The 13769-nt window shown below is 37.4% G+C and overlaps 1 protein-coding gene across 3 annotated transcripts in view; it reads right to left on the bottom strand.

Annotated features, from left to right (window-relative positions):
• FGF14 (fibroblast growth factor 14) overlaps positions 1-13769 on the bottom strand; it is a 409284-nt gene that overhangs the window by 131618 nt on the left and 263897 nt on the right. The window contains exon 1 of one of the 3 annotated variants that reach the window (XM_032198646.1): positions 4232-4424. The exons of the other annotated variants lie outside the window; for them this stretch is intronic. Coding sequence (XP_032054537.1) covers positions 4232-4424 — 193 coding nt within the window. Of the gene's footprint in view, positions 1-4231; positions 4425-13769 lie in introns of those variants that run through there. 3 annotated transcript variants of the gene reach the window in all.

Here is a 13769-nt window from a genome sequence, read left to right as displayed (position 1 = left end):
ACATAAGAAATAGAATATTTATACATTTTCAATTAGTGATGAGCATTCAATCCCTCGAATAGATTAGCAGTAAAGAAATAAAAAAATTGATTTTAAAAGAAATGATTCTTTTATATACACTGTTAAGACTAGGTCATTAGTTCCAAAAGGGTTGTGGGTTAGCCAATTTCATTAAAAGAAAAAAAAAAATAAGAATTAGCAACACTAGCAAAAGACCCAGCAAAAACACCTTCATTTTCTAAGTTTTATACTTAGACAATGCAGAAACCGTGGGCTTTACTGAGCTGTTAAGATTAATTAACTCTAGAGACAGTTACACAGGGAAGTGCAGCTACAGGTTGTGGTCCAAAGAAACTTCAAACAAGACAGATCATCCAAAGATTGGAGTTAATGGATTGGAATTCTATGCAGGTTCTTAAGTTTCCGGAAACAAGGCATGTCCATTTCTATCAGTCTACAGGTAAGGAGAACTGAAAACTACTTCAGGCATTATGGGGAATTATCTACATCTGAAATTCTGGGCCACTCCCACATATACCTCAAAACATTAGTTGATATTCTGAGGATTTTTCCAAAAATGCTTTCTTTGGAGAATTAAATTACCTTTGTAGATACAATAAAATCTAATCAGTGCATTTTCTGAACATGTTCCCTGGGTTTCTCTTTCTCATAAATATTAATATACAAAATCAGAGGCCAAGTAATTCCAGAATTTATACACTGTATGTATAAATTTAGACCTCTAAATGTGGTATTAACACAGAGAAACACTAAACATTACACTTGGTTTTTAATACATTTAAATGTTGCATATTTTCCAGTAAAATAATCTCAAGAGACTTAATTAAACAAATGATGACTGTTCAGATTAGCAAAGAAGCTACATTTGAAGATGAAAATACACACTAAGAAGTTAGAATTTGCACTTAGTGGTAATCATATGTTTTTAATCTCTGTACACTGTAGATGTATGAGGTAAATTACTGGCTTTTGTTTTCTTCCTGTTATTGGATAGTCCCAGGTTATATTAGGTTATTTCCCAAAACAACCTTAAATCTTGTCTGTGAAGCATTCCACTTGCAATTATGTTAACATAAATTGGGAAACAATTGGAATTGAACAATATCTAATACAGAAGAAGAGGACAATTTATAATTAATTGATGTCTGGAATCAGTGTCAAGCAAGATCTTGGCTTCATGGCTACCTGAAAATTAATGACAGTGATTTCTTCTGCAGATGCCAAGTAGAATAAAATGAAGATGAGACAAATTTGAAATATCATAATACGAAACAATATGAACCCAAGCTGTCTGGTGAATGAAAGTGGTTTCATCTATTCAGTAGCTTACCAGACAAGTTTTTCACAGAAATCACTTTGATTACCAGTCTAATTCATTAGCCAAATTTTAGGAAAGCTGTTTAAAATTACCACTGCATGTATCACTGGAGTATGTAAGTATATAAGCAAATAAAAATACTACCCTTTACCCTGATTGATCTCCTGGATCTTTCTTTTATGCTACCCTTCATAAGTGTTAGTCTTCCAAAACATATTTCTAAAAGAAGAACTATGCACAGAAAATTAGTCACAACAGAAAAAAAAAATCACATTCAATTAGATATGCATATGATATTATTGTGTTATATATTTATAATAACTTGATTTGTGCACAAATAAATCCCACTCAGCAAGAGTATTATCAGACATTTTTAAAGAAGAGTTTAGAAATAGAGAATACTTTCAAAAGTTTGCTAACATCTTGGTAAGTGTGCATACATTGTGTATAAGTATTTGTCTATCACGTACATATGTATATACAAGAGAAAATGTATATTTTGAATTAAAAAAGCAGCATATTTAGGTTTTGCCGTCTATTTTAAAGATGGGTAGACATTTATTTTTCATATGGAAGAACTTTACAAAGCAAAACACTTTTAATTCCATGTGTCTAGCTTTTACTGATATATGTTAAAGATATTTTATATATACTTCTATGCTTCCATTGAACTGAATGAAGAAGCTACATTTTGTTTGTCACATCTCGGTTATCTCATTTTTCACAATGTTCTCATGACACTCTGTATATCATCTACATAAGATTTATTTGTCAGAATTCCATAGTGCCTTTCTGACAACAGATATTTTGACATGCATCCTGTTTTGCTTGGCAAAGACTTATTTGATGGGTTTGACAGTAAATTTCAGCGAAGAATTCAGCAATCATTTAACTCTGGTTAGGTAAACTAACTCTGGTTAGATAAACTAAAAAGTGACTCACATAAATATTAATTTCTATATGAATTGTACATTTAAAGCAATCAACTTGTTTCATCAGCTTTCCTCCTAATAGCATACAACTTTGAATCCACAGGTACTCCAAATATCACTCTATGAATCATGAAAAGTAAAGCTCATACACAGTAAAAGGTATAATAGTATTTTTTTTCAGAAGGAATTATTGGATGAACAGTAATTCCAAGACCTTAACATGAATAAATGAACTTCATCATATCTTCATTTGAATGATTCTTAGAGGAAATAAGGTTTGATGCTACAGACTTTACAAGTGAACAGCCCTTATTCCAATCATTCTTTTAGATATCATCTGTATGAGTGGTATGGGTTACAGGTAAGATATATACTAATCAAATGCCCTTATTCAAGCGTGACACAAAGTGCCTTATGAAAAGGGAAAGAATGAAGAAAGATGATTTTGGAAGTTCCTTTTAAGCTTCATCCTTCCTAAGAAAATGTTTGCATTTCAGTGCCGAGAGGCAGTCATCACCTCTTCAAACTGTAATATAGTCAAACGCAGAGTTGTCCCCCAACTAAGAGTGAACAGGTGGTTCAAAACAATTGTTAAGTTAGTAAACCCTCCTAAACTTGTTCTCATGCACAAACATTACATACATTAATCCACCATTATAAACCAAGTACTCTAGTCTTCTTATGAAGTCTAGTCTTCTCTCACATGCAGACTGCCTAAAAATAAGCCTGCATCCAATTTACCACTGACATGCAGGGTGAGCAATAACTCATCTTCCCAGTATCATTATCTAAAAATGGCAAGATTTAGCTTACATTAGAAGTTATAAGAAATAATTCTTATTGTAATAGAGCCATGTAAAAATAAAATTGGATTTATTTTGATATTGATATTGATATGATATTTCAAATGCATGGGGAAAAAAAAAAAAAAAAGAGAGAGAGAGAAATTGATTAGGGCAGATCATTAATGGTGCTTCTTAAAATTACCTTCCACATCAGCTTAAAAAGGAGATGTAGTATCGACTACATATCGATACATATTGAACTACAACATATGGTGGCATTCTCTAATGTATATCTTGCATTTCATCATTGATTGGTATTATCCACGTTTTGAGTTATACTTGATTGTCACTCTTCATGATACAATTATTTTGTTTTAAAACTACTTGTTTCCTGAGAATGAGTACAAAATAGGTCATCATAAGTTCTGAACACTGTTGAATATCGAGTATCACAAAATAAGAACTAGGGAAGTCATGTTATCGCTTAACTCCTTTTATGCCCAGTGTCCAGACACGAAGTAGTGATGAAAGGCAGTCCCTGTAGTACCGGTTTTAGACATGTTGGGCTTGTTGACTACTTGCGATCTACCCAGAACTGTCTGCCAAACTTCCTCATCACTACTCAGGGGCACTACTCGGAAGAGCAGTGGGAAGGCAGACACACAGAGGGGGATGCAAACATGAGCTCCCAAGGCTGCCAACCGTGACATATTTATTACTTTCGTAATTCGGAAGTTACCATTTCCTGCTGCTCAGGGCAGCTGGAGGGGGCACCGCTACAGGCTGCATGGCAAAACCACTCAAGCAGCTTAACAAAGGGACTCATTAGCGACGGTTCCCTCGAATTGCCTTCCCAGACACCGGACACTTGAAAGGCTTTACGCGCCGTTTACTATTCGTCCTTACAACCACACCAAAAAAAAAAAAAAAAAAATGGAGAAAGGGAGATGCAGTGGTGCGGGTGGGGTAAGACGACTCGCCACACGCCTCCACCTCGCCCAAAGAGACCCCCGGAGCCCCGGCTCCCGCGGCCGGAGCCCAAACCCACGGCTGAAAGGAAACCCCGGGAGGGGACAGCCGGAGCCGGGGAGGGGCTCTCCTCGCCCGGGAAGTTTGTGGCCACACGTCGCCCTCTCCCGCCCGCCCCCCGGCTGCTCCCGGCCCCATGGACGCACCTTGGCGCCGCAACCTCCGTTTCTTGAGCCCGAAGATGCGGACCTTGGAGAAAATGTCCACCAGGTTGCCGTTGCAGAGCCCGCGGTTCTTGCTGGGGCTGTTCCGCCTCCTGCTGGCTGAGGGCCGGTCCCAGTGCTGCTCCCTCGCCTGACGCTTCTGGCGGATCAAGCCGCTGGCTATGGCCGCTGCCATGGCTGTTCGCCGGCTCGCCCGCGACGGGCAGGGGCGCAGGCGGCGGGGCGCTCAGCCCCGACGGGGACCCATCCCCGGGGGCAGCGGGCGAGCGAGAGCCTCCCTCCTTCCCTCCGGGACGAGGGGCTGCTGCAGGGGGGTAGCACGCCCGCCCCGCGACCCCCCGAGAGCTGCGCTGCCGCTGGGGGTCACCGCATGGGCGCCCCGCCGCCCTGCCCCGGCGGCTGCGGGCGGAGGGGCGCGGAGCGAGGCGGGCTCGGGGCAGAGCAGCGCTCCGAGGAGCCCCGCTCGGGCCGGGGGCTTCTTCGCCCCCCGCCCCGGTTGCCCCCTCTCAGCCCCGCGCTGCCACCGCCCGCTCGCCCGCCGCTGCCATCGGAGCGGCTCCGGCGGCTATCGCCGCCGCCTCTTGCAGGCTCCCGCCTGATGATTGCCAAGTGCTTCGGAAATCAGCATCTGGAGAGAGCAATCTCCTTCTCCTGGGAGAGCTGTAATCACAGCTCTTCAGTCCCACCCCGCTCCAGCCTCCCTACACACGCACACGCACACACACACCGCACACACACGCACCGCTGGAGCTTTTTTGTCCTCCCGAGCCGAGGGGCGGCGAGGGTAAAGGGGGTGGAGGAGGGACGGGAGAAAGGCAGGAGAATAAAGAAAAAAAGGCCGAGGGGCGGGGGGTGTCGTTGACGCCTTTTTCTTGTGGGCGACGGCGAGTTCCCAACGGATCCCCCACCGGCAGCCGCTGCTCCCCCTTAGCTCTCCGGGGTGCTTCCCCAGACACCCTCGCAAACACGCACACCTTCACGCCAGTTCCCTCGCACTCCTTCCGACACCTTCGCAGCGGCTCCCTGCCGCCCTGCATCCCCCAACACCTTCCCTCGCCCTCCCGAGCCTCCCTGGGCGCCGCCCGGCTCTGCTGCCCTCAGACAGGGCACGGCGGAGGGTGGGGTGGGGTCTCCGGCGGGGATGCCGACTGAGCAACCCCTTCTGCTCGCCAAACGGAGCACGAAACCTGGGGACGGGGGTGAGCGGCGATGACCCGCCGACAGAGCCGACCAGCCAAAACAATCCCCCACCAGACGCTGCTTTACACAGGTATCTCCTCTGTGCTCAAGCCGGAGATGCTCTGGGAGCATTCCCTCTCCAGGCCAGCCCGCCCGGAGCCGGGCAGGGCACACGGGTGCACCTCGCACGGTGGCGGTCCCACGGGCAAGGAGGTTCTGCCACATGGGAAGGATTCAGAGCAGTGAGAAAGAAACACTCCTACGCAGCAGACGGGACCCTCCACCAAAACCAGCATGCGCTCGTGGTCTATACCAAGACTATACCAAGAGCAGACTTTTAACTCGGAACATAATCCGTTTTTGGTGGTTTCAGAAATGCTGAAGGATTTCCCTAGGGCACCCACAAACAGACACAGCAGGTAGATTTATAGATCACCATCATAATGTAAAATTCTTTCTTAGCGTTTTTCATAATCTACATCTTGAAGCCCTTGAGCAGTCACTAGTCAAGCTTATTAGATACCGAGTCTCTGCCCCAGTGAGTTCACAAACAACACAGGTAGTAACTACTATGTAAAATATCACTACTCGTCTTTTTTCTTTTTTTTTTTTTTTTTCATAGTGTCATCTTGCATTTCAAATAAGGGTTCAATGTTTTTCAGGTTTACTTTCTGCTAGTCTAATAGTGAAACTTCCTGAAGTTGTAACTAAATACAGAAATAATGTAGAGTTATCCTACAGGGAAAGGCTTGCACAGGCAGATACAACGAAACAAACATATAGCCTTTATACTCTCGTCAGAGTGCTCTACTTTCTAATTAGATGCCTTTTTCAAAAACAATAAATCAAACAAAAACAACTAAAAAGACTGAAGTGTAAATATGCATCCAGAATAATTCACATCTAGAATATTTCACTGTTTTTCGATATAGAACCTATAGGTGTATTGTAAACAAGCAGGTTCTTGTTTCAGTGGAGGCTTCAGCATCTCCTATATTGACCATTTTTCCCTACATCTTTTAATCTATGAAGGACTATTTTTATACAAAGGGCAAAAGTTTATGAAAGGAGCTCCTTTATACAGGGATTTTGTATTAATTCTAGACCAACTAGGAGCAGAACACGCACAATCGGATCTGGATAATACATTTTAATTCTATTTAAAAGTGTCTCTAAAGAGATTCAGCTAAAACACTCACACTGGATTTTCCGTCTGGTAGTTTTTACAGAACAGCAATTTCCTTACAACTGCTACAATTACCTTAACTAATGTAATTAAAATGAGGACTATTTTTTTTTATATATTTACATTTGACTGTTCTAGTTTTGCATTAGGCTTTTTTTTTTTTTTTTTTTACTTTCTCTCTCCATATTTCCCAGAAAGCGGGCAAGACACAGCGTTGCCTCCTGTAGGTCTTTCTCCAGGTGTAGGTGCTCCCGGGGGCTCCTACCGGCCCGGCTCGGCCCCTGCCTTCAGCACCATGGACAGCCGCAGAAAGCCCCACGGCGGGCGGCCCTAGGACGTCGTCCCCTGCCTACAAGGGAGGAGGTTACAGGGCACAGCCCACAGACCTGGCTCCTGGCTCCAAACAAAGGAAGGAATGTGAGGGAGTGAAATAAAGCCCATCCCACTGTTATCTTGAATTTTCAGAGGAATTTAGGAATGGTATACAAACAGCCCTAATTTTTATGTGTGAGACTCCATCTGTAAAGTAAGTTCCACGTTCTTTTGCCCTGTACTATCCATGATACTATCCCCTCTATGTTCCTCTCATTCTATTTCCATAGTTTCCTTCAAATACTGGACTTTTGCTAAAATACCCTAACATTTATCAGTGTTATGATGCTCAGGGTCATGGCCAAAGAACGAAGATGAAGATGGGCAGTATGCCTACAGACAAGAGAAGATGTGTTTATTAATGCAGAGATCAAAAACAATAGCTTTCCACTTGCATCTCAAAAATGCAGAGCAGTTGTTTACGGTTTGAGGTTTTGCAAAGAAAACTCAAGAGAGCCATCTGCTGTCTTAACCTGTGATAAAATGTGTGCAATTCTAGTCAAAGTGAAGCTTTTCCTAACAGATGGATTGTAGAAGTAAGAACATATCTGCTGTCTTAATGACTAGTAAATGCATAAGATTATGCATTTAGGACAAATGGAAATATCTCAGTTATAACATTTGCTACATTAAAATAGAGTTTTATTTCTGATTAACAAAATTCTCAATGTGCAAACAAATGATTTAAAGCAAAAGAGGGAATTTTCAATACTCTTCATTTTTCGATCTGTTCATTTCTAACTACTAATTTACCATAGAATTCAGGAGTCTACTAAAATAAACATAAATAAATAAAAGTTTTTTTTTTTTTTTTAATTACTTATTTTAATGAATTTTTGAGAAAAGCATTCACCATATAAGGTGTATGTGAAATACTTGTTTTACCACATATTAGGATATGAAACCATATTTTTTTCTTAATTTTATTTTGGCAATATTTCTGGGGACAAAACTTTTCCCATTTTATTTATTTTTAAATGTAAATTATAATGTGTCATTTTCAGGCATCAAAGTTTAATAAGTGAGAATATACACCATTAATATTTGTGTATATTCATGTACTAGTGGTACATAGTATGTTTTTATAGGAGCTTCCGTTTTAAAAAAAATAAGATTCTATACTTTAAATCCTATCCTAACATAGATCTATAGGCTGCAAAACTGTCAAACTGTCATCATTATGGTTTAAAAGCTGTGTTCCTCTCTCTCTCTCTTTCTCTACTTTGTGTATGTTCTCAATTTTTTTGGATAGGGTTACAAGCTACAGACTCATTTCTGGCCAGTACGGGTATGAAGACTGTTCTTCCTTTCATAATTCATTTCAATATAAACAAAAAGGTATTACCATAGGTATGTTTTCACCTACACAAACTCAGACCATGTATCCTCCTCCCAGATACCCTGAAACCATTCCACTACTACTACTACTACTACTACTACTACTACTATCAGTAAAATTTCACGCTAAGAAAAATACCCCAAAGTCCTAACAAGCATAGATTTTCTAGAAATGTAAATGCCAGATTATTTGATTGCTGCTAAAGATGATTTAGTTTCATGAGAACAAATTTTTATTGCATTTTCTGAACAAGAGTAGACAAACGCAGCCTGCTTATCTGGTTAAATAACTTAGAACATGATGCTCTAAATCCATCTTATTTTATATTCTAGAAGCAATTAGTTGAGCATTGTGAATCTAGAAGTTCTTTTGGACTCTGAAGAGTTGAAGATCATTTTGTATCCCTGAAAAAGCAATTATTACTATATTTTTTTAAGACAGCCTGTGTTATAGCTGCAAAGAAGATTAATTCCTTACCCCTTATGCTTTCTTTCAAACTGGGTAGGCTTCTCTGGGAATAAAAGTACCTGTCTAGTCATAACAGTAGCAAGGTATGCGTAAGAGCACATCTGGGTAATTGAGAAATTTTAATGTTATTCCAAGAAAAGGTGTCTCAGCAGTGAAAAATACTTGTTTATAAATTCTGAAGGATGAATTGAATCAACATTCCAGTATGTTCAGTGAGACAGCAGACTGATTACCACAGTGCTAGGCTTCTGATTCTGAACATTTGTCAGTACTGATCAAAATTATTAAAGGTTGCTGATAATTTTGGTGGAATGTAATTCAAGTGTCTAAATTCAATTTACATATCAAATCAAATACTTATCATACTTATCAAATTCTGCATAATGAAATGGCAAGGAAAATTGATACAGTTCTACGGAAAGGATTATTCATGTAACTACAAACTTGTATCTGCCTGAGGTATGCAATGTGTTTATACAGAGGGGAGAGTGGGTGTTGGAAAGAAACAGCAACTTCTAATTCTTTATTTATTTTTCTTGGATGGCAAAGCTAGAACAAGAGATATAACTGAATGACTTGAATAAGAAGAAATATATCCGAGGGTTTACTCTATAGGCAGCTGTGTGTTTAGTTTTTAAATATTAACAACATAGAAAAATATTCATTGACATAAAAGGTCATATTTGTTGAGAACATACCAGTATGAACATATGAAATGATAGATAATAAATATTTGTGTTTGTTTGTTTTTTCTAGAAAGCTGAAGTGCTTTCTATGCTTATAATAAGATGAATGTTGTTATGCAATGAGGTTTAAACAGTTTAAATTAGTTCAGTTTTATGTGTTCATGCATTATTGTCAAGCTATCCAAAGACAATCCACTGTGAAGTGCTTCAATTTAAAATCCTTAATGCCCCAAACACTTGATGCTGGTTGATTAGACTTTGAAAAGTATTAAGAATGAAGTTTATTAAACATGCTAATATACTTCAGAATTTGGATAGCTCTGCTTTTACATTGTTCTGTATTAAAGGCAGTCAGCTTTCATCTCAAGATGCACTTAAGGATCCAAACCTATACCTGCTAAACTGTACTGATTGCATATGAAGTCCTATCTAATATATATATATACATGTTGAAAAAAATACTCATATTGAAAAAAAGTTTTTCCCTTTAAATAAGATAAAAGGAAGTTCCCAATATGTAGTTTAGAGGACTGCACATGTTTTATCCATCTTCTCCACAGACTTTAGACTTAACTTTATGTATCCAAATAATTAGACAATCTGCTAATTAGTAATTAAAGTATATTAAAAAAAAAACCTGCCATGTAAGAAAGTCCTATATTAGGTTACTGGTTATGCAGAGAACTATCGAAAACTAAATATTAATATGCATAACATATAAGAAAGTCAGAGCCATTATATCAGCTCACTGCCAATTCCTTAGCTAATGCAGTAAATCTTCTACATCAACTGATTTCTTCCAAACATGACCTGGGATATGTCTGCAACTCAAAGGAAGAAGTACATATATGATGGTAAGGATTCAGTTTCATTTAGGGAACTGAATAAAATTGTCTGGTAGATGACAAATAGGGCAACACTGAACAGTATTATTGGGTTGTTTTTTAGAAATTACATATTTTGAAGTTGCTTAGCTTTGCTTTTGTTTGTTTGTTTTTTTTTTTGTTTTTTTTTTGACTTTGCTTTCCTTCCTCTCAATAGCGTTGATTATATTGTAGTAATGAGTCTTATGAGTAGTGACAACTCAAGGAATATACCTGTTTTAATTGCTTGAATTTTCATTTTCATTTCTGTTGGCTAACTCTCCATTCTTCTACAGTGAAAATAAAAGTGAATAGAGATTCTCACACTATTACCAAGACACATGATTATAGCTCCTAATTTTTAATACTTCTCAGATATCTTTCATGAATATCCCCAGTTTTCAGCTTATTTATCCTCTACTTCTGATATCGCTTCTTCTGAGATTAGGTGAACAAAAGATACCACCTGGATTCCTGTTTCAGGAAAATCTGAACAGCAAGAAGATCATATGAAGCTGTCCAGGATAACTCACCTGGGTCCAAAACCTATCCCCCCCCCAAAAATATCTCTTTTAAGCAACAGTTAACAAAAATAATGAAGAAGCAACAACAACAACCCAAACACACACACACACACACACACAAAACAAGACCACTTTCAGGGACAAATCTATAAAAGTAATTAAAAATGAAATACACTGCATTTTCTTCCATGATATCTATATGTATGATTTTAACTCTCCATACTAAATAGTCCCCTTGAAGAGGGATTCTTAAGTACTAATAACAGAATTGCATTGTCTTTTATTTTGTTCACACTGAAGATAAATAATAAAAACAACAACAAAAAACTGCTATCAGAGTCCTTTAGAAAAGGCTTCAGTGACACAAGCCATAACAACTTTTGTTAAAGAAAAAAAAAAAAGCTAGCACACATCTCTAGTGCACACAGATGCATAGAGCAGTTTAAGTATTAGAGACCTAAAAACAGTGATGAGCTTCTTTATTAATTTGTAGTATGCACAGCTTAAATAAACATCTGTTGTATTTGCTTATGTAGCCACAACAGGACTGTCTTCTATTTTGCATTAATTCTGAAATAAGCAACAGATATTTCAGAAGTAACTGAAAGTCACTGCAATGTGAGTCTGCTAAAATTTATTCTACAGAAACAAAAGAAACACCATTCCTGCGAAATACAGTCTCAAGCCTGCAGTGAACTTCCTCTGAAGTCAATACAGTTGACAGAACATGCCAATATGTAAGCTATTATACCTGTTTGACTTAATACTTCTAAGGGGGCTTTCTACTCTTAAAACAGTAAAAGAAAAGAAAAGAAAAAAAAAAAAAGATTGCAATGAACTTATTCACAGTATCCTGAATGAAAGAATGGAATCACTACAAATGTAATTCTTGACACACATTGATTTTTTACACGAGTTCTTGGAAAAATAAATATAAATATATATATATACAGAAAAGTAGCTATCAATATGCAATTTTCCAACTGCAAAGAAGAAAATATCTTAGCTCCCTTTATAACTGTAACATGGGAAATATTTACCAGCATACACATATGCAATTGCTCCCTTCATATAATTTGAAATTTATTATATAATGATATTTACCAGTTAATTAGATGATTATATTCCAGCTGATATCTTCATAGAGGAGTCAAGTCTCTTAGTCTTTTTGCTCATGAAATAAATAACATCAGTGTATACAGAAAACACACAATATATACAATTACAAAATATATGAATATGTGAAATCTTACAAAGAATATTTGACACTTGTATATGAAAAGATTTTTATAAGAATTTGGGATGGTTAGTATGGGGATATTTTTATTCAGATGCCTTGTCTGAGTGACATTTAAAAGTGCATAACCTGTCTGCTCTTTATGCAATATTTAAACCCCTAATTATACACTGAGATTATATCTTCTGCTTTAAATTATTAGGAAACTCTAAATGCCATCCAAGCAATATATGTGTATACATATATCAAGCTTACTGACAGGTTTTTTTGAAACTCTTCCCTAATACGTATTTTAAATAAGGGTGTCTCACTTTTCTTGGAATAGTTATGTTCCAAGGGATAAGAACATCCCTTCCTTTGGGGTTCAGACACAAGTAATGTTTTCTATAAAAGCCACAGCTGCTTTCTTGTTTCTAAACAGAAAGTTTAGTGTATTGTCTGCTATTTCTCCTGGAGTAAATTAATGACAGATATAAATATATATATTTTAATTATTTTATATATTCAAAAGTATCTATAGGATATGTATGATATATATATATGATAAGGTAATTTATACTAGCATAGGAATATACTATTGTTTGTGATTCTTAATGTTTCTTTCATTCTGCACTATTTTCATTAATGGAAATTTTTTCTTTGCACTGACATGCTTTTCAGCAAAAAAGCAGAAAAATATTATCTTCCACAAAAATACTAGAAGGAAATTGATTAAAATAAGTTTTAGGTACAAGACTTTTCTCATCCTCTCAATGATAATCAATCTACTTTTGCTTTGTTACTCCTATAAATTATCATATCAAAATAGAGCTCTTAAGCTATCTCGTCCTCGATTTTGAAGACACAACAGTTAGCATATCATGAATACTTCTCATAAATATAAAAAATACACCTATTTTCAAGTCTTGAAAAAAAATATTACAATGCCTGTTTATATTACTATGCTGGCATTCCTGACTATTAGTTCAAATGCCATAGCATTTATTATTGGCAGCAATGGCATGAATACTGCTAACATAGTGACCTAGTACTCCTATAATGACCTGAAAAAGTCCAATAAACCTGAATTATGAAGTATTTCACAATCAAGATTGTTAACTCATCAAAACTGTTCAACGGTTAAAATCTAATGTGCAGTGCAATTATCTGATTTGCCAGCAGTGGACACTGTTACTCTAGTTATCTACAGATATATTGGCTGGAGAATAACTTGCAACACATACTGATATTTTTTTTCTTTTATTGCTTTCCTTGCTGTAAGAAACTAGAGTTATTTACAACAGGCAAAAAATGAATAAATACTGTATGATAGGTATATTTTTCAATATTTTTGTGGCAGCAGATAGATTGTTCATTTCTTTACATATATATATACATATATATAATATATATGTATATATATATTATTATTTTAAAGTAATTAAAAAAAATATCCTGACTTACTTACATGGGATTTTTTCCCCCATCATAATCATTTTAGGTCCTAGAAGATGTTCTGATACTGAAAAATAAAATTCCTTCTTTCCTCTCTTTCACAAAACCACGGTTCTCACAATGAAGCTGTAAATCCTTCTAAATGCTTTAATGTTTCACATTGCTTTTATACAATTTTTTCATTTAATTAAATCAGCAGGCTAAAAAAAAAAAAAAAAAAAAAAAAACAAAC

This window comes from Aythya fuligula, chromosome 1 (assembly GCF_009819795.1).
Source record: "Aythya fuligula isolate bAytFul2 chromosome 1, bAytFul2.pri, whole genome shotgun sequence".
NCBI classification, from domain to species: Eukaryota; Metazoa; Chordata; class Aves; order Anseriformes; family Anatidae; genus Aythya; species Aythya fuligula.
Note: the sequence above shows the minus strand (reverse complement) of the source record. Positions and strands in the feature narration are given on the sequence as shown.